The sequence below is a fragment of the Syngnathoides biaculeatus genome, chromosome 16, assembly GCF_019802595.1.
Source record: "Syngnathoides biaculeatus isolate LvHL_M chromosome 16, ASM1980259v1, whole genome shotgun sequence".
Classification (NCBI taxonomy): Eukaryota; Metazoa; Chordata; class Actinopteri; order Syngnathiformes; family Syngnathidae; genus Syngnathoides; species Syngnathoides biaculeatus.
The window spans coordinates 6,851,448-6,876,326 of NC_084655.1; the positions used below are offsets into that span (position 1 = coordinate 6,851,448).

General features: G+C 39.7%; 2 protein-coding genes across 12 annotated transcripts in view; one reads left to right on the forward strand and one right to left on the reverse strand.

Moving 5' to 3' along the window:
• The window catches only part of slc1a9 (solute carrier family 1 member 9), a 75,426-nt gene that overhangs the window by 24,426 nt on the left and 26,121 nt on the right, over positions 1-24,879 (forward strand). For 8 of the 11 annotated variants that reach the window (XR_009798892.1, XM_061847010.1, XM_061847017.1 and 5 more), the window contains 5 exons: positions 3,263-3,312; positions 3,435-3,541; positions 11,756-12,018; positions 18,755-18,913; positions 20,362-20,514. Coding sequence is in view for 10 of the 11 variants with exons in the window: in XM_061847010.1 (XP_061702994.1) it covers positions 18,760-18,913; positions 20,362-20,514 (307 nt within the window). In the remaining variant the exon portion in view is untranslated. The remainder of the gene's footprint in view (positions 1-3,262; positions 3,313-3,434; positions 3,542-11,755; positions 12,019-18,754; positions 18,914-20,361; positions 20,515-24,879) is intronic. The other 3 variants (XM_061847019.1, XM_061847018.1, XM_061847020.1) reach the window with 3 other exon arrangements.
• LOC133514920 (general transcription factor II-I repeat domain-containing protein 2B-like) lies at positions 22,385-24,643 on the reverse strand. The gene is made up of 2 exons (XM_061847026.1): positions 24,065-24,643; positions 22,385-23,979 (listed from the first exon to the last, which is right to left on the reverse strand). The coding sequence occupies exon 2, from the start codon at positions 23,794-23,796 to the stop codon at positions 22,867-22,869; it is 930 nt and encodes a 309-aa protein (XP_061703010.1). The 5' UTR covers positions 23,797-23,979; positions 24,065-24,643; the 3' UTR covers positions 22,385-22,866.

Below are 24,879 nucleotides of genomic sequence, written 5' to 3' on the forward strand. Positions count from 1 at the left end.
GTAGCAATGATTAGTAAGGGGGAAAATACCAAAGCACAGAAAAGGATGAAAGTGCAAGGGCAATTGGCCCCGATGACATTCCTGTGGAAGTATTGAAGCATCTAGGAGAGATGGCTCTGGAGTTTTTGAGCAACTTGTTCAACAAGATTCTAGTAGGTGAGAAGATGCCTGGGAAATGGAAGCAAAGTGTGATGTGCCCATTTTTAAGAACAATGTGATGTGCAGACCTATAGGAACTATCGAATAAAGTTGATGAGTCATACAATTAAGTTATGCGAAAGAGTTTTGGATGCTAGACTCAGGACAGAAATTAATATTTGTGACCAACAATATGGTTTCATGCCTAGAAAGAATACCACAGATCCATTATTTGCTTTGAGGGTGTTGATGGAGAAGTACAGAGAAGGTCAAAAGGAGTTTCATTGTGTCTTGGCGTAAGGAATGTAATGAGACAGAACGATGAAAGGCAAAGTTTACGAGATAGTAGTAAGGCCAGCCATGATGGACAGCTTAGAGTGAGTGGCACTGGAGAGTCAACATGAAGTAAAACTTGTTGGAGGTGGTGGAAATGAAGATGTTGAGGATATCTCTAGGAGTGAGCAAATTGGCCAAAATTAGAAACGAGCTCATCAGACGGACGGTCAAGGTTAGAAACAGTGCTTACCTAAAAACATACACTATACCAGTTGCTTTTCCATGTCATATACTGTACTGTATATGATATTGTAATGTATCATGGTTGTTTTTCTTCAAATATATCCATTATCGCACATTACCAGTATTATTGGCAAAGTATCATACAAAAGCAGTATTTTGAGTTTGAGAACTTATAAAAAGGAAAAAGGGAGGGCTGGCACACAAGAGCAATAAGCACCCACACACCCACAAAAACAGACTCCGACAAACAACACAAGTTGGTCCTATGTGAAGCTGGAATTAGTGCTTGAGAATGTTCACCTTCAGCAAAAGAGACCCGGGCGGGAAATGGAGCATTTGGCTCAGCAGAGGCCTGGTTAGGGATAACTCAAAGTTTGCTAATTGGCTTAATGAGAAGCAGGCATTGGCGGGAGCAGACTGGCGAGTGCTACCGAGCGCCATCGGGCAATGCTGGTCTTGTTTACATGGTTTGAGACCCTCTCCTCTTTCAGGCCACCTCGCTACCACCGCCAATCCCCATAGGTGTCATGTTGCAAGACGGCATCCACCCAGACGGTTTTCACTGGCATGTTTCGCTAGTTAATCATGTGGTTGCAAGCTTATCACCTCCTTCTGGTGTATGCAACCCCCCCACCCACCCACTTACCCGCCGCCTTCACCTCTTGTCTCACCAAAGGTACAATGTTACACGCTGGTTCTACACTTTACTTACTGTACAACATCCGGCCGAATTGGGTTTCACCTACAGTTTTTGTGTTGGAAAGGCTCGGTCATTTCGCAGCTGCTTATTTTTCAGCGCTACAATGGAGTCAGTGTGCCCCGTTTGTTCATATTCTTGCCATCTCCATCTGTTAGCCTGTAAAAGTTGTCACTACCTCAGCTTTTTACAAAGCTAAATGAAGCATTGAAACAGAATTGAGGAATGAAGTTGACCTGGCAACGTTCTGCCTTTGGATCTGGTATCAAGGCAATTTTGGCCTGCCAATTTACGGCATCTGACTGGCTGTCTTGTGTGTAGTGTACCAATATGAGACGTGGGGTTAGCGTGATGGGACAAAGTTGACCAGACGATTGTCTGCATTCTGAGGTTATATTAAGGTACCGATGCTAGATGGAGGTGTGGAAGCTCACCCAGTATTTTTTTGTGCCATTGGAAATAGGATGAAGTCCCTTTCACACACAATCCAACCAGACATATTCCTGGCTTGCTGTTCTGTTCTTAATACTGATATGTTATGCGCGATAAAAGGAAATAGATAATAGGAAAAGTCTGTTTTCCACCTTCAGAGCTAAATTAAATCCTGCAATTTTCTGCTTTGATAGGCATCAAGTCCCTTTCACATTGCCCATCTACTATGACTTTTTTTCCTTTCTTACTGACTTTTCTGATGAGGTATAAGGCAATAAAAAGTCAAATTGCAACTTTTCCACACGGTTATTTGCTGCCTTTGAGGGTAGGAATTGATGCAACTTTCTGCTTTCAGAGAATATCAATCATAACCTGACATTTTCCTGGATTGCTGTACTGTTTGTAAGGTACCAGAAAAATGGGGACTCGAGTCGACTCAAGTCGCCAGTTTTATGATTTGCAACCAGCTTGCCAAATACTTGAGACTTGAGTTGACTTTGACTTGGTAGCCCTAGCATTACGATCACAGCAATAAAAATGTATTGAAATGTCACCAAAATTGTCATCTCTGCTATAAAGCTGTCTGCGCTGTGTTCAAATTAAGGCCGCTCCTTATATAACTTAACCTTTAATCTTAATGACAATTGTCCAGAGACTTTGACTTCCACATTGGGCGCAGTTTGCGTCAATCCAGTTCACCCTAACCATAACAATGACCTCACACAATGTCTTCAATTGGGTTTCCCGGCCTTAGGTGTTAAAACTACATACACCAACCCAGCTGATTGGAATACCTACAAGGTGGCCATTTTGGAAAGATTGTTGTTACATGAAGGGAACAGCGTGCTACTCGTGTTTACATTCAGATGAACAAAAACAACTGCTATTGTGTATTATTGTAATCATATGGCATTATGTGCCCAAATGTGGATATTTCAGCCCACTTATCACTTACCACTTAAAGTACATTCCAGAAACCTTTTTTTTTATTCAAATTGAAAAATTCATCACTACTCACTCTGTCCTTGAGTAATTATCTAATTACTTTACGGATGTTAATGTTAAATCTATTAATCAGTGGAGCAATTTTAGGGGTTGTCTCACAACACAGAATGAACTAAGTTCAAAGTCAGAAATAGCCCCCAATAAAAAAAATAATTTACTTCATATTTTCCTGGAGGGTGCATTTGGGATTAGACTTTTAAATTGGTAATAGTGAAAAATGACATGAAAAAGACTGATTTTAGTCAATTCAACCTTACTGATATTGATCAAGTTTGATGAAAATTACTCTTATAGGTATTTTCGGTAAGGAAAACTATCTCATTAAAATAAATGTGGAAGAACTAGTGTGGGGAATTATGAGAGAACCTGACAAAGTGAAGCTGCAAAGTCACACTGTCCCTCTGTGGACAGGAGTACAAATGCACTTTTGACACCCTTTAAAGTCCTTTCTTTTTTTACATGCATCTCAAGGAATCTTTTCCCTGATCAGGATCCACGATGTGACCTGTGGTAGGGAGGAGGTGAGTGACTGTCGGAGGGATTGTGGTGATGGGGGAAGAGGAGGGGGGAGCTTGGTACTTGGTGATGGGGTTTACTCCCACGGACCAAGCTGTCATTGTGTATAATCTGCAAATTTCCTCAGATGACGCAAAGACTGTGACTTTGCTTCTTTTCGTCATCGCCACATCCCGCTCTCTTCATCTCCCAATGCCTCGCTCTTGTCGGACGGGAGACGGCGACGCTCAGCAGGTAAGCTTCCGGATTTGGGGCCGCCCCACCTGTCCTTAACCATCCTTCCCATTTTAAGACAAACTGGTTCCACCGCGCTGTATTGTTTTGAGAAATGTAATTGTAAGCATTTTCGAGGTTTAGTCTTTCAATGTCCGGTTCTGTTTTCTGTTTTTCAACTTTTTAAATGAAAAATTTTACACTGTTTACATAGTAGAAAATCAAAGTTTACCAGTACCTTCCCTGGTAGAATGTCTATATTTACTAATAATATGATATAATTTTCTACCCAGTGGAAAAGTAATTTCTGACTGTTTGATGCGGTAGAATGTGAAGTTTGCAGTTTTCGAAGTACAAGATGAAGTTTGCAAGTACTTTACCTAATTAATGGTGTACTTATTTAGTCCTTTAACTGGTAAAAGGTTGAGTTCACAAATGGTTTACCAGGTACATGGCACATTTACGAGGGGTGTATATCGGTAGCTTTTAATAATAGTTTAAGAAGTAAAGTTTATTTTTGCTTTATTAGGTAGAAGGTGAAGTTTACCAGTAAGAAGGCATTATTTACTAGTAGTTTGACAAGTAGAAGTGGAAGTTTTCAAAAACCTTGTAAAAAAGGTTGTAAAAATCTTGTAAAAAGATGACAATCAGCTGGATAGAAGGTAAAAGTTAGTAGTAGTTAAATCTGTCGATGGATTTGCATTTTGTAGTAGGGAGATCAGTGGAACGTAAAATTGATGAATAGCTTTGCTAGATGAATGTGTTTTTAATAGTGATTTATCCAGTAAATGAAGTTTACTAGCATTTAAAACAGAATAAGGTACAGTCAGAAGTTAATGAATGGTTTACCTTGTAGAAGATGAAGCTTCACACCAGGTTAGTGGGTAGAGGGTGAAGTTAACTTGCATTTTACCTGGTCAAAGGTTACATTTATAAGATGTACAGAAGTTGAAGTTTTTCAGTTTAAAGTTTCAGCTTGTTTTTGGTCAAGTTTACTCATAGTCACATCACTGAATCTAAAATTTAATTCTCCGAGCAGTATACCGATAAGGTTTATAGATTACTATAGCTGATGTAGTAGAAGGTAAACATTACTTGTAGCTACTGGGTAAATAATCAAATGTACTTACTTCTAATTTACCTGGTAAAAGTTTACAAATAGTTTACTCAGTAAAAAGTCCATTTTACAAGTAGTTTACGCCGTGAAAGGTGATGTTGACTAAATGCATGCAATCTGACATAAACACATTTGAGATCAAGGAGTCGCCAAATGAGGATTTATAGTGATCTGCATGAAATCAGATTCTGTGTGTGTGTGTGTGTGTGTGTGTGTGTGTGTGTGTATGAGGGGACAGCGAAAATAAAATCAAAAGTGAAAAGCGGGTTTACAAATGTCAGATCTTTGCAAGGGTGACGAGAGCAGATGTGATTGACAAACTGTTCTTAAGGAGTTCAAACAACAGATTAATGCACACAGATTATCATCCCGCGTGGGGAGGGAAGGGGAAGGGCTGTACACACACGGACACACACACGCGCGCGCGCGCGCACACACACACACATTAATGTAGAGATGAAGTGTCAGGATAACAAACTCATATTTTTCTTGTTCTATATTGTAGTTTTTGTCACCATTCCCGTCAAATAATGTATTGACTGGTCGCCATAATCTTCTCTGCCAAGCAGCATTTGTTCTTTAGCTTTTTGTTAGCAGGACTGAGTAGAAACTACAATTGGACGATCCTTAAATAAGCAAAGTGGAGAATTTTCCCTTTAAAGAAATATATTTACAAACCTTTTGACTTGCATCATGTTATTGTTTTTTGATAAGTAGAGAAGCTCACAATATCCTTTTGAACTCTTGTGTCGGACTTGTCATTGTATATCCTAACGTTGGGCAGTGAATCCTGATTTTTCTGCTGTATACCACGTAATACAGTGCGTTTTGTTCTAGTTGACTCTGGGTCAGCCCTACCCTTTAACCCTTCTGTTTTGTTAATAAAACATTCACAAGTCAAGTATACTAACTCCTAGTTATTGTTATTGCATCAATATTTACTGCAACTACCAGAATCACTCAGTTATTTTGTTCATAAAAATGTACATGAAATGTTATGGGATTGTATCAGACATTTCTGCCCCCTTTTTATTTGTTTTTACCGAGTAAATTAAACATAATGTAAGTTTTCATGTTTTATTTCTAAATTTAGCATTTATTTTTATTTATTTTCAACTTCAAAAACAGGACAATTTGACCAAACCAAGTTCGTCAAATTAATTCTTCTGACAGTGTTCATAATGTTTTACTATTGTTTAATATAAATGAAATATAATGAATAAATTTAGAATATTTGGGAGTATAAATCCAATTAAAAATAACAAATTTAAAAATCATGTGGAAAAAATATATACTAAAAATTTGCTTCATGAAAATGTATTCAAAGGAATATTTGGAAATTTTTTTCCATCACAGTAAACTGTGTGTTTAAAGCACTACTAATGTCCCATTGTATGACAAAAAAAAAATTAAATCACTTTTACAAGCACATTTTATTTATTTTAACAGTTGAATTACATTTAGGGCTGGTGTAATTAATTTATCCTTCAATTTTAAGGAAAAATGTCAGGTGAAGAAACACTGAGGGCTGTCTACCAACAGCAAAATTATAACTCTTGCATATGTCGCTCTCGTAGCTACTCCATCTAATGATGTGCCCTGTCTGGGCTCTGTTGTGCCCCAAAAAATCTACTACTAAAACAAACAATGTACAAAGTTATTATTTTAATGGAGTGCAGGCTGTGTCGGTGATGAAAGTCCTCTGGATTTTCCCGGAATTCCAGATTTTTAAATTTTCATGAAAATTGTTACGGAAAATTGCCTAAAATTAATCCGGATAGTAGTTGACAATGTTGAACGAACATACGTATGAGTTCGTTTTTTTCCTTTCACGAGCGTAGCCACGTTGAGGCACTAACACTAGTAACAGTAAGGCCCCTCCCCTCACATTCTCTCAAGACGTCGGTTATTTTGTGTGGTCTTGACATTAATTTAGGTGTTAATTTCATAAATGTTGTTAACTAAACAAGCCTGCTCCAAAATAACCACTATTCACCCGGAAACAGGAAATAATACAAATAAGTTAACCATACTGAGCATGTACGGAGCATGTACAAAAGTGCATGTTCAGAACTGCGTCACGTAATGCGGGCGCATTCACGTCAAAAGTCATCAACATCATGAGCCATGTCAAAGGAAATTCAGTTACACCAGGGGTTCTCATTGCGTCGATCGCGAGGCAGTTTTAAATTTTAGTTTTCTATTTTAGTTATGTATTCGTTTATTTTATTTTTAATTTACAGTTATGTTAATCCAGTAAGTTATTTTAAGGCCATCCCTAATCAAACACGCAACTTTGTCTGCGAGCATGACTGACCAGACCCGTACATTTTTTCAAATGTGAGTGACTGCGTATCTCAAAATATTAAAGGCAACTGATTATACTATTAGTATTACTAGCTCTATATCTAAGATATTGAGCAATGTCGTCGAGTGTATAAGTACAACGCGACGTAAGAAGTTTGAGACTTAAATGTTAATAGTAATTACTACAGATCAACTTCTTCAACATATTTTGCTGTACGGTGTAGAAATTCTAGGATATATTTTCGTATATATTCTTTATCTATACTATAATATCTATAATGTGGGGAAAAGGACAATTTTAGACGTCTTTTTACTGAATAGTTCACTTAATTCATTTGTCTTGGGATAAGATGGCATATTTTAATGACAAATGTGATTTTGTGCTATCCAGTGATAGGGGATGGGGGGGCAAAAGAATTCTGGGCTTGGTCAGGACTTGGAAATTTTACTTTCAGTTTTTGTCTGAATTTTGTTCACAAATAGGGCCAGAATGCACCACAGGCATCCATTTTTTCAAAACTTTCACGGGGGGCATGCCCCCGGACCACCCCAAGTGCTCACATTTGTTGTATTTTCAGGAATTTTCACGAAAGTCCACTTTCATCTCTACGGTATGTAATGTCAGCTGGGAGACGTTAGCAAGTTTTGTACTGCATTTGCCTCCATGGGGGGAGGACGGCACAGTGGCATAGGGTGATGGTGGTGGTGGGGGGTTGTGGTGGGTTTGGATTATATGTCCATCCCTTTGCAAAGCTCACACCAAACAATCAACTGTTGCAAGTAATCCCCTTGGACACACAGACACCAAACACTCACCACATACACGCACACACACACTACTATAGTGTAGTGATTCAAATATGTATTTACACAATCCTCATTTGTCGTTCCATTCATGTGTGGAGTGGCCGCCTGACGTGAACTTATGACACTGTCACCCAGGCTTTACAAATCTGATTTTCATTGGTTACTATGACATCATAAGGGTGTCATCAATATAAATCTATGCAAATGGTTGATATTTTTGGAAATGTATCTTGTTCCATGGATAAACCATGCAGATGAAAGCTTTACAGCTTTTGCAGATGTAACAAAGCAATTCCAAATCAATATGGTTACCCAAGATGGCCGCAGTCACTGTTTTGTGAAAAAATACAGTACCTTCAATAATGATTGTGTTTTCATCACAAGAGAACAGAATAGAATGTCTGGTGCCAGTTGACAGCAGTGGTTGGCTGGAGTTAGGCCGGTAGAAATTTATAGTTTACTCGCTAGAAGGTGTATCTTACACAATTGGTGATCAGGTTTACTAATTATTTACAGAATGGAAAGTGATATTTCCCCAGTTAAAGTGTATTATCAGTTTAGCCGACAGAAGACAGTTTGTTTATAGTTGACTGTGTATGGTAATGTGTACTAGTTGTTCACCTGGTAAAAGATGAGGTTTACTGGTTATATCAACAGCTGAAACTAAAGATGACTTGTAGTTTACTGGCTAGAAGGTTAACTATTTGTAATATGTGTTGCAAGTGGGGTTCCAGTCTCAGAAAGGTGAAGCTTTACTCGCACCCCCCTGAACAGACGTTTACCGAGTAGAAGCTGAAGTTTACTATGTAGTAGTTTACCTGGGTGAAGGTAAAGTTTACTGTTTATAGTATGCATTGTGTGGTATCATGGTCAGAGAAAGTTGAAGTTGACTACCAGTTTACCTGGTCAAAGATGAAAGTTACTAGTACTTGATCCATTTGAAGATGAAGTGTACTAGTAGTTTACCTTGTACTTTAGCTGATATAAGTTAAGGTTCATTATTTGTAGTATGTGTTGTGAGGGGCATATCACTGAGTTTAGCTGGTAGAAGGCAAATTTACAAATGGTTTACCTGGTGAAAGGCAAACTTAACTATTTACTTACTGGCTAGAAGTCAAATGATACTGTTAGTGTACTCAATACAAGTCAACTTTTTGTAGTGAGCATCATGAGTGCCATCCCACTCTGAGAAAAGTTAATTTACTATTGCTTAATTGGTAAAAAGAGAAGTTTACTACTATAGTAGTTTGCCTGGTAGTAAGCAACATTTTCTTTTGGTTTACTTGGTAGAAGCTAAGGATTGTAGGATGTAGGAGGATTGTAAGAGATCTCAAACTCTAAGAAAGGTAACGTTTACAAGAAATTCACTCAAGTTTACTACAATAGTAGTAAAAAGTTAAAGTTGACTTTTTGTCATATGGGTTGGAAGTAGCGTCCCGGTCTGACGTCATCTTCATTGGTTGCTAGAGCTCGATTACAGTAATCAAAGGCCGCTGTGGTGAGGGATAATCCTGGGCTGTCATCACTCGTTGTCATGGAAACGTCAGTGATTAACAAACTCTGTCCTAAGTAAAACGTCCACCCCAGATGGAGATTGTGACGCTTGTCACGCTTGGCCCTCCCACTTGCCATCGCTGCTACCATCGTCACGCATGGGAGTTTTACGTAGAGATAGGAGGTGATCCTTGTTAAACCTTTGGATAATTTTCCTCGAGCTTTTTTGGAGGTAGATGCTGTATATTTTGGGTTCTCTAGTCTTTTACCATGCAAAGTTTTCTCGTAGTTGGAAGGTGAAAATTAGTAGCGCTTTAACTGGTAGAAGGGGAGGTTTAAGTGTAGTATACTAGTATTTATCTGGTAGAAGTCAATATTCGTTTATCTGATAAAAGTTTGTAGTTTATTTGGTAGAAGGCAAAGTTTGCTAGAAGGTGGAACAAGTAGTTTACATGTTAGAAGGTGGCATTTATTAATTGACTGTGACCTCTCCAGTCAAAGTCCTGAATGATAAAAGGTTGAATATTGACCCAGTAGGTCAATTCTGGTCTTTGTGGATCTTCTATTGATACAGCATTAGGTTTACAAACATGGGTAGGACTAAATGGAATAGTGCTTTAATTGTCCAAGTCTTACCTGGAAGAAGAGTGTTTTGTCACCATTAGAAGTGTTCAATCGCATTGACCTATAGAGTCCCTTAAGCTTCAGTTCTTGGACCCTTCCTGTTCATCTTGTCTATGCTACTCTTGGGTCAAATTCTGCAGAATTTGAATTTTCAGTAGCATAGTGATACAGATTATCCAGTCATATCTCGCACTCTCTCCAAATGAGTTCAATTGAGATGTGTCACTGACTAAAACAGCAACAACAACAAAAAATGGATGGGCCAATTTTCTATTCACTTAAACCAAAACAAAACTAAGGTAACAAATTTTTTGCAATAATGCAAAAACAGTTGCTTTTTTTTAATTCCTGGAGTGACTCTTTGAAAACCCAAGACCAAGTCCGAAACCTTGGTGTAGTGATAGATTCCGACCTGACTTTCAACAGTCATATCAAGTGACTCACTAAAACTGCCTTCTACCACCAGAAGAGCAGATCCAGAGTGAAGGCTTGCATGTTCCAAGCAGACCAGGAGAAACATATCCATGCTTTTGTCTCAAGTAGACTTGACTATTGTAATCGTCTACCGACTGGACCCTCCCAAAAAGAGCATTAAACAGCTCCAGTTAGTTCAGAATGTTTCAGCTCTGGTTCTGACCAGAACAAAGACGTCAGCGCATATAACTCCAATTCTAATGCGTTTACACTGGCTTCAAATCATCTTTAGACTGGATTTTAAAGTTTGCCACTGGTCTATAAATCACTAAATGGTTTAGCTCCTGAATACATTAAATAAATGTGAATAGAATAGGGCTCTGACATCCACAGAGACAGGTCAAATAGTGGAGCAGAGCCCAGCGCAAACATGCTCGTGGATCAATTAAATATTATGCTGCACACAAATGAAGTAAGTTGCCACTAGCAGTGACCTCAGTCCCCAGCATGAAAAATATTTTTTTTTCCCTCCCGTTTTTTAAAGCATTTCCACTTTTAAATTATATTTCTTGTACTGTATTCTGTTTTAATTGTAGTTATATTTGATTATATTTTTCTTTTTGTTTTAAAGGTTCCTATGATATTTTTTTCCTCTAACATTTACTAGTAGTTTACCATGTGCTGTAGAAGGTGCTTCCTGTCCAACGTTTACGCTGCTGAAGGTGAAGTTTACTAGTGGCTCACACAATGGAGAGTGATATTCACTAGTACAATGATGCCTCGGTTCTCGACCACAATACGTTCCAGAAAACTATTCGAAAAGTGAATTGTTCAAAAACCGAATCTGTTTCCCATCACAATGAATGGAAAAAGAAATAATGTGTTCTAAGCCTAAAAAATTGGGCTTTTTAAAGCATTTTTTTTCGCTCTTCCTGATAATAACCTGCATACTAGAAATACATGTATAGTTTAAATACTTTGTATAATAAAATCATTTAAAAAATATATTTATTTTTTGCTTGAAATGTATGCTTTAGTAGTAGAGTACGCTAGGCTGGGAGTGCATTGCCGTATCTGTAGCGACTTGGCCCCCAGCCTTGTAAACTTTTTTTTATTGACAAAAGTGCAGAATAACTTTAAGCATACAATAATGAGGGGGGAAAAAAAGCATATTTTTTTAAATTTATTTTTACAAAAAGTAACACACAAAAACATTTGTAACTCGAGTTAACAAACAAACCAAAAATGTAGAAATGCTTCAACAACTGTAGGTATCAAATGTCTTCGGGGGTGGTGACTCGCCCCCTTTTAACAAAAAACAAATCTAATGTAATTTGTTTCTGCCGTCTCTTAAGACCATTTCTGAAGTGGGTCATCATGACATCATTAAAATGTTGGGGTGGTCTGCTACATTCAATTTATTGGGGTGATGAAGTTTGACAAAATTGTGGATTTTGTTCCATTTGGCACAGATGGCTTTGATGTCAGCACTTGGGACATCCTTCTTGCCTTCAGCGTTATCGGATGACATCTCCTCCTCCAACATCTTCTTCTGCTCCTCCTGAACGTGCAGGAGTTCTTCGGTAGTGAGCTCCACACGATACTCCTCCACCAGGTCCTCAACATCATCGGTGTCCATCTCCAAACCGAAATTGTGACCCATTGTCACGATTTCATGGATGAGTTGACGATCCTCTGGAGTTCTCACGTCGCCACCAGCAGCTCTAGATAGAAGGTAATGCTTGCTAGCGGTTTACCAAGTAGAAGGTGAATATTGTATTTCTAGTAGCTTGCTCAGTGGAATATCGGGCTTGCAAGTGGTTTGCCAAGTCGATGGTGACATTTACTATTCAGGGTTACTCAGTCGAAGATAAAGTTTGCTGTTTTACCCAGTAGAAGGTGACATTCAGTCATATCTTACTTGGTAGAAGGTAAGATTTGCCAGTCATTTACCTAGTAGGACATGGAATTTATTTGCCTTCTACATGATAAGTGAAGTTTGTGAACAGTTTACAACTATTTTGCGTGGTACAAGGTGAACTTTACTATTGGTTTGTGTGGTAAAAAGTGACTTTTCCAAGTGGTTTACTTGGGAAATGTGAATTCTACTATAACTGACTGAGAAAGCAACATTTACTAGTAGTTTGCCATGTGCTGGAGAAGGTGAATCATACTCATAGTTTACTCTGCTGAAGGTAAAATTTACAAGTGTTGTGTCCAGAGGTAGGTGATATTTACTTGTGGTTTACCTGGTAGAAGGTGAAATGACAAGTTTAGTCAGTAGAACTGACATTTGTGAGTATCTTAGGAAATAGGTCAATGTTACTTGTGATTTATCAATTAAAATGTGACGACGTCTAGTAATTCTCTAATTAGGAGGTGAAATTTCCAGGGTAGAACGTAAGATTTACAATTTCAGCCTGGCAGAAGAAGGCATTGACTAGTAGTTTACCTGATAGAAAGTAAAGTTTCCTGTTACTGTATCAGTAGAAAGTAAAGTTTACGAGTAGTCTACTGATATTCTACCTCATACAAGGCAAAGTTTTACGTTACTTCATCCACTAAAAGGTGAAACTTGCTAGTAGTTTATTTGGTTAAATGTGAAATTTACCTGTAGTTTGCTTGGTATAACTGTAAGATTAATAGTGGTTTACTTAATAGAAGGTGAAGTCTACAAATAGTTTACCTGGTAGAAGGTGACGTTTACCAAATAAAATTTGAATTTTACTACTAGTTTGCATGGTAGATGGTTAGGTTTAATAGTGGTTTACCTAATAGAAGGTGTAATCTAGTATAATTTACTTGGTAGAAAGTGAAAGTGGTTTACTGAGTGGAAGGTTAAGTTTAATAGTGGTTTACTGAATAGAATGTCCAGTGTACTCATAATTAACCTGGTCAAATTTGAGGTTTATACTGTGCATTAAAGGTTGAATGTTGTTAGTAGTTGACTCGATAGAAGATTTCATTTGCTAATGGGTTATCCAATAGAAGGTTAAGTATGTGTACTTTGCAGAAGGTTTAATAGGACTAAAAGTTTAACTGGTAGCCTGGGAAGTTTGAGTTCTTGAGCCAGTAGAAGGTAAAAAGAAAAAAAAATATCCCTGGAAAGATGACTTGTTGACCCAGTAGAGGCTGATGTTTACTAGTTATTTACCTTGTAGGAGCGAATGTATACTAGTGGAATATCCAATGGAAGTGACTTTTCTAGTAGTTTACCAAGTATAAGGTTAGTTTTAAGAAGTAGAAGGTCACATATAATAGAAGGTAACCCGAAGATGACTTTTTTTCAGCAGAAGGTAAAATTTAATTTAACACTACTAATTACTGCTACCATTTACACTTGAAACATACACCACACAAAATTCCACACCTGCTCCAACTACCATCCTCCCGTCATTTACTGTGCCACTACTGTACCCCCATTCAGAATCTTAGTCCTAGACTCTTCCTCCCAGTCTTTTGTCATATTGTGTTTACAGTAGTGTTTAAAATTATAGAAGTTCAATGTGACAAACCAAATTAATCCATGTTTTCAATATATTTTTATCGCTCCATGTCAAAAAAATGACCAGTTTTGATAAGAGAACTGCTCTGCTGATAAGAGTATTTTTTTTTTTTTTTTTGGTCAAGGGGCCGCAGACATTTTGTGAGACGACCCCCAAACTCTGAATTCAAGCCACTGTACACAGTGAAGACATTGACACACGGTGGTGCACACATGATATGGACATGTTTCTCCTACTATGGTGTTGGGCCCATTTATCGCATCCCAGGGATCGTGGATCGGTTTGCATATGGCAGAAGAGGTCATGTTGCCTTATGGTGATGCCCTTGAAATGGGTGTTTCAACAAGACAATGACTCCAAACACACTAGTAAACATGCAAAGTCTTGGTTCCAAACCAACGAGGGTAATGTCATGGAGTGGCAAATCCAATCCCCGGACCTTAATCCAATGAAGAACTTGCGGGGTGACGTAAAGAAAAATGCTGTTTCTGAACCAAAACCAAGAAATAAATGAATTTTGGAATGGTCACTAAGGAATCTTGGAGTGAAATAACAGCTGAGAGGTGCCACATGTTGGTTGACTCTATGCCTCACAGATATAAACATATATATATATATAACAGTTGTAAAAACTGCAGTCATACAACTAAATATTAGATTAGTGATTCAAAGGACTGGTAAATCCTTGAAACCAAAATGTTTGAACAAAATTGTTTTGCAGTTGTAGTCAACGGCAGACTGCTATTTTTTTAACGCACCCGTTTCAACAAATTCCCCCATTGCACAGCCTTAAGAATGTGTATATTATGACTTCTGACTCTTCTGAGAATCTACTGCACCTTCTGGTAAATTTTTGACATGTAGCAATAAAGTACTGCACTGAAAATGTGGATTAATCTGGTTAGTCACACTGGACTGCGTTTATCTTTAACACTACTCCACATCTAAACAGTTCACTTTCACCCAGACCAACTTAAAAATTCCACGCAAATGTACCGATTGAAGGCACAAATTCAGGTTAATACGTCTCCGCTAAGATATGATCTCATCTTGTTTCATTGTCCCTAAGCAGTCTCCCCAGACTCCACGAATGTGTCCTTTAAGGGATTTCCCACTGGTCCACCTAGCAGATGACGATAACCACCTGTGTGATTTTTGCACTAAAATCCAATATTTTCTGTAAGATGCCCGGTCCAACGGGTCTCTGAACCCTCTGACTGCCGTGGCTCCTGTTTTTTATTAGCTCTGCTAAGCTGTAACGTGATGCAACGAGGCCAGTGCTATGCCGGGCCAGGCCTCGTTCTCCTGTTACTCTTATCCCCTGGTCAGCATCTGTTTCCCGTGGTCCCATAATGTATAGTTAAGTACTTTTCCGGCAAAAAAAGGGTGGACAGCAGGCTTTCCGGGTTCCTTGGAGACTGGTGAGGCTTCACCTTGAAACTGCTCCGACATTTCCTGGAGGGGCAAATAATTTGCCTTCTGGCAGAACCAAAATATTTGCTACACAGACTGACGTCTTTTAACATGTCCTTGTAGTTTAATATTCAATAACTCCCTCCTCCACTTTGTCTGGATTCTTCTTTTGTTCTCCAACATTAGAACAAACCTTGAGTTGTGTTGGAACAGTGACAACAGTTTATTTTCATATTGAAAACATTTGTTTTTTACATCAAAAGATGAATATGAGAAAAGAGATAAACATTTCAGCTTTTATTCAAGGACATTCACTGGACATCTGGATATGATACACTACTTGCAAGATAATAGCTTCTGTTGCAACCCACCTAAAAGTATTGGAATGTGTTATATTGCACAGGTGTGTTCCCTGATTGCATAAATTAAATTTCTTTGCTGTTTGGCAGAATCCTCACATCTCCAAATTCCCAACTTTTCAGGAAATTTTAAAAACACCATTTACTTGACTTACCAAACACTGTATCGTTCAAGTTAGGTTTATGCCTCAAATTACTGTCATGTGCCTTTGTATGCAAACATCAGCACAGCATTCCCTCAAAATCATGTTCTATAGGCTTACCTAGTTCAATATAACAAATTTCAGTGATACAGCCAGATTCAGGAGCCTTGTCCTGCAAGCTTCTTTTCATGTCCCTGTCCTTTCCTTTTCTTTCCCTCAAAGGTTGTCCCGCTACACCCCCAGGCAATATCTACATTTAATGTTGCTTTCTTGTTGATACTGTATGTAATGATGTCCCCCCCCCCCTTATTCTCTTTTTTTGCCGTGTTCTTTGTCTTTGTTTTCTTGCTCCTCTGGAAACCTTGTTCTGTTTGAGTGATCAAGTCTCAATAAAAATCATTTATAATATTAAAAAAAAAGAAAAATCACAAAAATGCCAATGTAACACAATAGCACTGTTCCAAAAGAAAAGGGATACAGATCCTCCATTCTGTTTGACCTAACAGCTAAAAAAAGGACCAAAAAAAGCGCAAAACGACCATTTTCACTGCAACATACTGAGTCACCTTCAATTGTTGTGAAACTTTGTCTACGGAGAGCTGCAATGAATTCATCTGTCATGATCCTGCCGCTTCAGCACAAGCTGTGCGGGTGCCCGTGCGGCTGCACTAATTGGGAGGCACACAAATGTGCCTCATGCGGGCTGATCATCCCCCGTATATATAGGACCCGGAGACGACTGGTCCTCCGCCAGTTCGTTGAGCTTTATGTCCCGTTACAGCACTCTCGTATTCCTGATTGAACCTGTGTGTACCGACCTTCGTCCGTTCTCCGACCAACCCCGTAAGCCTGACTCCTTCGATACTTCTGCCTGCGTTGATTGTTCCCCGTGTACCGACTCCTGCCTGTCCGCTCATCTGTTCTCTTCGCCCGACGTCACAACTACCGCTGCTGCACCGGACTGCCTGCTCGATCCCCGACCTCTGCATACAATAAACGTGTCTCTTCTTGAACTACTTTGCGTCTTCCGAGTTCCTGCATTTGGGTCCTACTCTCGTTTCCGATGGGACGTGACATCATCGTGAAGGACAAACTTAAATTCTTTACATTCTAATGGTGTTATTATAAGTGTAGTCACAGAATTCATTAAACTCATACTGCAAGATGCCACTGTATTTGGCAAAACTCTTTATTACAGTAATTTTCACGTTTGCTCAATGCTACTGCAGTTGAGTTTAACATACTGCCACAAGTATACCAATAACTGTTGTCTACTAGGTAGAGGCTGAGATACACTATTTGTTTACATTGTGGCGATAAACCTGATACGTTCGCCTCTGTAATAGATTAACACAGTTTTGTCTAAAAAGTACAAGTAGTAGTGATGTTAGATTATCATCTTTCTCCTGTGCCACATCTTTGTAACTGCACTGTTCAGCAAACAATATTGCACCGAAGAATGACATAAGGATGGAAAAGAGGATTTGTGAAGACTACAACAGAGGAGCCTCCCCCTCCACACTCCTCTCCTGGCCTCACATTTAACGGGAGGATTACATTCCCGATATTAAACTGGCCAGGAGGTTCTCTGTCTCATCATCGGACATCACTCCGAAAGGGTTCGGAGGATGAGAGTTTGAGGTCGACAGGTAATGCTGTTTTTGTGTCAGAAATCGTCCTGTCTGATGGATTATACTCAGTTTGGAAAGGGCAAAGTCATAGCGATGACGTACACTTGGCTCACGTTGCTGCTCTCCAGATGTGTTTACATGAGATGGTGGGAGTCTGAATTGTAGACAGCGGATGCGCTTACAATCAGAGCTTTTGTTGCGTTGGAGACCATGTGAATGTTGGGAGGGAAATGTGTTCCGTAACAATCCAGTGTTGAACCACGGGAATTGAAGTAAGTTGGTCAAAAAGAAATGCTTGCAGATGACCAATTAAATGGCCTATAAAAGGGTTCACTAACATTTTTGTACTGCAAACTGGTGTGTGTGTGTAAATATATATATATATATATATATATCCATTTTCTTTGCTGCTTATCCTCACGATGGTCGCGGGAATGCTGGAGCCTATCCCAGCTGTCAACGGGAAGCAGGCAGGTTACACCCTGAACTGGTTGCCAGCCAATCAAAGGGCACATTGAGACAAACAGTCGCACTCACAATCACACTTAAGGGCAATTTAGAGTGTCCAATGAATGCATGTTTTTGGGATGTGGGAGGAAACCCGTGCAGGCACGGGGAGAACATGCAAACTCCATACAGGCGGGTCCGAGATTTAACCCGGTACCTCATCTTAAAAACTACACTGTGTGACTGTAAAAATGTTCTGGCATAAAAAGGATACAAACCCATGATTCTGCTTGACCTAACAGACGAACAGGAAAAAAAAAAGTAGTCAAAGGAGAAATGTTCTACACTATACCAGAATGACCGAGATCTTGTTCAATTTTGGTCGTTTCCTTCAGTGAAAGTGGTCGTGCAGGCTGTTTTCTTTTTTTTTTTTTAATAGCTTTTTAACGGCAGAACGGTAGATCAGCTGTACAGCGTTGGCCTCACATTTCTGAGGACCAGGGTTTAAATCCCAGCCCCACCTGTGTGGAGTTTGCATGTTCTCACCGTGCCTGTGTGGGTTTTCTCCGTGCACTCCGGTTTCCTCCCACATCCCAAAAACATACATTCATTGGACACTCTAAATTGCCCTTAGGTGTGATTGTGAGTGCGAGTGATTGTTTCTATGTGCCCTGCGATTGGCTGGCAACCAGTTCAGGGTGTACCCTGCCTCCTGCCCTTTGACAGCTGAGATAGGCTCTGGCATTCCCGCGACCCTTGTGAGGATAAGCGGCTAAGAAAATGGATGGATAGATGGATTCTTCTCTAACATCAGGAATAATTAGGATTAATAATTGGGATAAGAGTATTTTTCGAAATATTTGTGATTACTATTTTGGCTGTAATCTAGCAGCCCTACAACACACTGATGCTAAGGTATACCCCGTACATGGCCTTAATCTTTTGCTTCATTTTTCCCCCCCTTGTCCACAGGCAGGATGACAAACCAGACCACAGTCAACAAGTCCAATGCCAACAAGCCCAAGGCAGGAGATGAAACTCGGCAGGATGACAGCACGGACGTCGGCTACAAAGATGCCGGCCACTGCAGCCGCAACACCCACAACCTCCTGTTGGGTCTCACCGTTATGGGTATGCGCTATTTTCAGGATTTCATGTTTTTCTTGGTAGTTGAAGGAATACACCTCACTGAGCTGTTTGCAAATAAACATATACTCCCTACAGTGCACCTGTTTGTCACTTGGAAATCGAACTTGGAACGAAAGCATTGAGATAGTGTATGTTCATATGTGATTTGGTTTAGATAGTTCTCATCAATCAGTGCTCAATGCATCCCATTAAAAAGGATTGAGATTTAAATTGAAAAAGTTAAATTGAGGGCCAACTATTTTGAATTAAGTTAAATTTTAATGAAATAGAAAAATAAAATAATGGACAATAAAAATAATTAAAAAACTGATTACTTAATCTTCAGGAATAACAATTATTTAGAAGGGTTTTAGGCTATGTGCTTTTATTAATGCACCCTGAGATTAGATGGCAACCAGTTCAGGGTGTACCCTGCCTCTCGCTCAGAGTCAGCTGAGATAGGAATCAGGACATTTGCGACCCTACTGAAGATCAGTTGTACAGGAAGCGGATGTATGTATTATCAACCGATGTTTTTAGATTTTAAAAAAAAATTGCTCAATAGTTTTAATATTAGGCGGCACGATGGTGCAACTGCTTAGAGCGTTGGCCTCACAGTTCTGAAGACTGGGGTTGAAATCCCAGGCCCCCTGTGAAGAATTTGCTTGTTCTCCGTATGCCTGCGTGGGTTTTCTCCAGGCACTCTGGTTTCCTCCCACCTCCCAAAAACATTCATTGATTGGAGCCCCTAGGTGTGATTGTGAATCCGACTGTTGTCAGTCTCTATGTGCCCTGCAATTGGTTTGCCAATCAATTCAGGCTGTACCCCACCTACTACTTGAAGATACTGTAGCTGGAATGAGCTCCAGCACTCCCGCGAACCCTTGTGGAGATAAGTGGCCCAGAAAATGGATGGGTGTTTCAAATTTCCGGTATTTACATTAATTTAAAATCTTGTCCATTAGGAATAACAAGTTAAAATGGCATTAACTTTAGAGATGACAAGTGCTCACAAGGGTCACAGGAGTGCTGGAGCCTATTCTAACCTTCATTGGGAAGGAGCTGGTTGCCGGCCAATTGCAGGGCTCATCGAGACAAGCAACTATCACACTCACAATCACACCTAGGGACAATTTAGAGTCTCCAATTAATGCATGTTTTGGAGATGTGGGAGGAAACCGGAGTGCCTGGAGACAACCCACGCACGCACAGGGAGAACATGCAAATTCTGCAGAGGCTGGGCCGGGATTTGAACCCTCATTCTCAGAACTGTGAAGCCAATGCCCTTACCAGTTGCTTCACCGTGTGGCCCACTGTTCATTATTTGTAATCAACTGCTTCTATTTATTTAATGAAAATTAAATAAGTTAGCTGTGTCCCAATATATGTGTCTGTTGCAATGTGTGAGATAGTGATAATACTACTAATAAGATGTTGTAATCATGTTTTAGGTGTGGTGATGGGAGCGGTGTTGGGCATGCTGCTGCGCTACATGAAGGTGACAGATAGCTCGACCCTCACCATGGTCTCCTTCCCTGGAGAGATTCTCATGAGGATGCTTAAGATGCTCATCCTGCCTCTCATTATTTCCAGCCTAATCACAGGTGACACTGAGCCTCCTCTTCTGCTTGGATGTTGTTTTTAAAATCATAAACTGTATTTTTTACAACTCAAATTGAGGCAGTGATTGTACCACTCAGGTCATGGGCCAGCAAAAAGCAAATTTTTTTTAAGTATTTATATTCATGGTATTTTTTTTTTTACTATTTTCATTTTCTTAATTCATTACACAAAATTACAAAATCAAAATACAGGAACCCCAAAATTCCTTTCATCGAGGGGGATACGTTTTACACCCATCTGTAATGGCTGAAAATCTGCCGTATGAAAAAACAAATTGAAAAAAACCCATTGTATTCAAGCACACTTAAACTTATCAAAACACATTTTCCACGTATTCCTGAGCAAATTTTTCTCACTGTCAATAAATTGAATATTATTATAGATAAAATATTATTATTATTAAATAATATAAATATTATTATTATTACATTATATTATTGATAAACATCACTTTGAGGAAATGAAAGGATAGCACACTGGGACAGTTCTCCTAATAAAGCAGTTTGTTTGTCTCTCTAAGTAGAAATATACTGTAAAACTGACACATCAAACAAAAGCTAATTAATCAATATGTATTTAAACACCAGTGTTCAACCAAACCATAGTGACCAAGTAATTGCGAGCTTAATGGCTAACATACTGTACAATGAGAAAGATAACAGATGGTAAATTAGCATAGACATGACTGAAATTAGAAAGCTTAAACAGCTGTTACTTTAAAACGCACGCAGCAGCAACAGAAATGACCATCCAACAAAATTCCCAGGGATATCATCAGCATGATAGCCTCGTTGCCTAAGCCATATTTGAATATTTTTGGAAAACAATCAAAATTGATACTTTTTAGGAAACATATTGGTATTTTTCATTGATATTGAAACAGAAAGTTAAAAAGACTGAGGCAATCATGCCGTGAGCCGAATGATGCTGTATATTCTCTGTGGTCAATGAGAATGATCGTACATCTCTTCCAGTTGAACTCAATGCTGCCCAGAATTGTTGTAGCATAAAATGGTACTACACTGAAGGCTCATGACTCATAATTTGGATTTGCTTGTTTATTGTACAAATTCATTATAAGAAAGATTGGTTAAAAATCCAAGATCTAGTTATGCTTTCTTACATCCATTCGTCCATCCATTTTCTTCTGCTTATTCTCGGTCAGGTTGCGGGGGCAATAACTTTAGCAGGGAAGCGCAGACTTCCCTCTCCCCACCCACTTAATCCAGCTCTTTCAAAGGGATCCCAAGTCATTCCCAGCCCAACCGATAGATGTAGTCTCTCCATCATGTCCTGAGTCATGCCCGTGGTCTCCATCCAGCGGGACGTACCTGGAACATCTCACCAGAGTGGCAGCCTAATCAGATGGCAGCAGTGGCTCTATTCTGAGCCCCTCCTGGATGAAGCATCTCACCCTATCTTTAAGGACAATACTGGTCCCTATGGATGAAATTCATTTCAGTGATGATCCACAGCTCATGACCTTAGGTAATGGTAGGGACGTAGATCGGCCCTAGCCCGCCTAAATGACCCCAGACTCTCCTTCCTTATTTGAAGGCATGTCAGTGGAATTGAATAAATCTTCGAGTTATTCTCCCCACCGACTCACATCTTCCCAATTGAGATCAGCAGTTTCCCAAACTCACTTTACCCAATGTTGATGGTGCACTGCTTTCCCCTCCTGAGTCGTTGGATGGTGGACCAGAAATTCCTCTAACCAATCCGGAAGTCCTCCTTCTCTATGGCCTCAGCAAACTCCTCCCATGTCCGAGTTTTTGCCTCAGTGACCACATCGTTGTTACAATTGAAGTTAGAAATTACACCCAACTTAGTGCAACTTTGTTTGAATCGTAAAACAATTTCAGAGGTTTAAAGCTGGATAGTATCTGAAATTAAGTGAAGATGACAACCTACAGCAGGGGTGTCCAAACTTTTTGCAAAGAGGGCCAGATTTGGTAAGGTGAAAATGTGTGGGGGCCGACTATTTAGCCTGACATTCTTTGAACCATTAACATTAAATACAAATTAACTTTTTGGGATTTTTTTTAATTTAATTACAAATGGCATACTTTTACTTTTACATTTTTTTTTACATTTAGGTTTTTACCGAAATCACAAACCACAAAAAATTAAGAAAACTATAAAGGATATCTAAGTTCATGTGAAACATTACATATTATTCACTATTATATGCTCACTGTAGGAAAAGTGCTGAAAACAAAACAATGATCACTGCATATTCAAACTGTGATTTTGACCATCACAAAAAAATTAATTAACTGAGATTTAAGAATTTATTCAACTCAGAGGACTTAACAAAGGTCTTGCCTGCACTAATGTGAAGGGTGATACTGGGATCTTGACTGCAGTATGTAGTCCATGTCTGGCTCAAGAGCAGTGGTTTTGATGCGCAAGACGTCACGCAGGTGAGAGTCACTCAGTCTCGTCCTCATGCGGCTCTTGTTAATGTTCATAACGGAGAATGTCTTCTCGCACATGTATGTGGAGCCAAACAAGCTCAGCATTTTCTTAGCAAATGTCCGAATTGCTTGGAACCTGCCTTCATCCAGATGGCGGTAGAAGTTGACAAGAGGGAGCTGTTGGTGCCGACTGCGATGCTCGGCGTCACACTGCAGCTCAATAAGCTCCAGTTGCAGGTGGTCTGGAGCGTTATCAGGGTCCACGGAGAAAGGAGAGGAAAAAAGCGTGATCTCCTTTTCAATAGCTGCAAAGTCCCGAAAGCGCTGCTGAAACTCCTCAACCAGAGATGAGATGTCTGCTGCATACTTTGTCATTTGCGCACTGATATTGATCTGTGGGAAACTGGTCACAATTTCCTGCAGCGACGGGAAATGTGCGGTATTGGGCTGCGCCTGTGACAGGTGTCTTTGGAAAAGTAGCAGCTTGGTCCGAAAGGCTTTGATGTGTGAATACAGTTGGCTTACCACTGCATTTTGCCCTTGAAGGCTTGTGTTCAGCGCATTCAGATGTCGCGTTATGTCAACTAAAAATCCCAAATCAGCCAGCCAAACAGGATCATTTAATTGTGGCATGGGTTGTCCCTTTTTAGTCAAGAATTGTCCAATTTCCTCCCTGAGAGAGAAGAAGCGCTGCAGCGCAGACCCCCGACTGAGCCACCTTACATCGGTGTGATACAAAACATCTCCGTATTCAGCCTGGATGTCGAGAAGAAACTGTTGAAACTGGCGGTGGCACAGCGCTTTGGAGCGAATATAATTAATAGTCTTTATCACCGGTTTCATAACATTATCATATTCATATATTTGGCACAGAGAACTTCTTGATGAATAATACAGTGGAGTTTAATAGCGCTGCCTCCTTCTTCGCTGACTTTGTTACAGACAAGGCTTGATAATCGCCAGCCATGGGAGGTGCGCCGTCCGTAATAATCCCGGTGACTTTATTCCACTGTAGTTTCATGTCATCTACGGTGGAACAAACAGAAACAAATAAATCCGTTCCTCTTGTTTGGCCCTTCAGACTCTGGAGGTCCAGAAGCTCTTCACTCACGTTCATGTCATTGTCCACTCCTCTTAAAAAGATCAGTAACTGAGCGGTGTCGGACGCATCCGTGCTTTCATCGCACGCTAACGAGAAAAAGTCAAACTCAGTTCCTTTTGCCTCTAACTGTCTCTTAATATCTAATGAAACGTCTTCAATTCTCCGTACCACAGTATTACGAGCCAGGCAAATATTGGCAAACTCTTGCTTCTTCGCGGGACAAATTTTCTCAACCATTTTCATTACACAGTCTTTAATAAATTCACCCTCAGTGAAAGGTTTGCAGTGCTTTGCAATCAGCGTTGCCACTTCGTAGCTTGCCTTTGTGGCATTTTCATTTGACTCACGGACTCTTGTGAAAAAGCTTAAAACAGCTTCCAGTTGCTTCACTTTTTCACCGCGTTTGTTCCCAGTTAGCTTGTCATAGCTAGCATGTTTCGTCTGGTAGTGCCTCTTGATGTTGAATTCCTTGAAAACAGCCACAGTCTCTTGGAAAATTAGGCAGACACAGTTATTTCGTATTTCAGTGAAAAAATACTCAAATTTCCACTTGTCCTGGAAGCGGCGGCCCTCGCGGTCAACTTTCCTTTTTTTGTTTACAGACGCCATGTTAGAAATGGGCTGGGCTGAAACAATCACGCAAGGTCAAGGGTCACGGCGGCCAGAGTGCGGCCACAGGGCTACTGCCATCTTCTGGTGAAATGAAAAATATGAAAAATAGCTTTTTGTACACATGTATTTTATACTGTGGTCAACAGTGCTGGCAGGCCGCATATTATTGATTTCATGATAGAGGCCGCGGGCCGGTAAAAATTTGTCCACGG

Coding starts and splice junctions, on each gene's coding strand:
- LOC133514920 (XM_061847026.1), bottom strand. CDS start 23,796: ATGAAACCGGTGATAAAGACTATTAATTATATTCGCTCCAAAGCGCTG.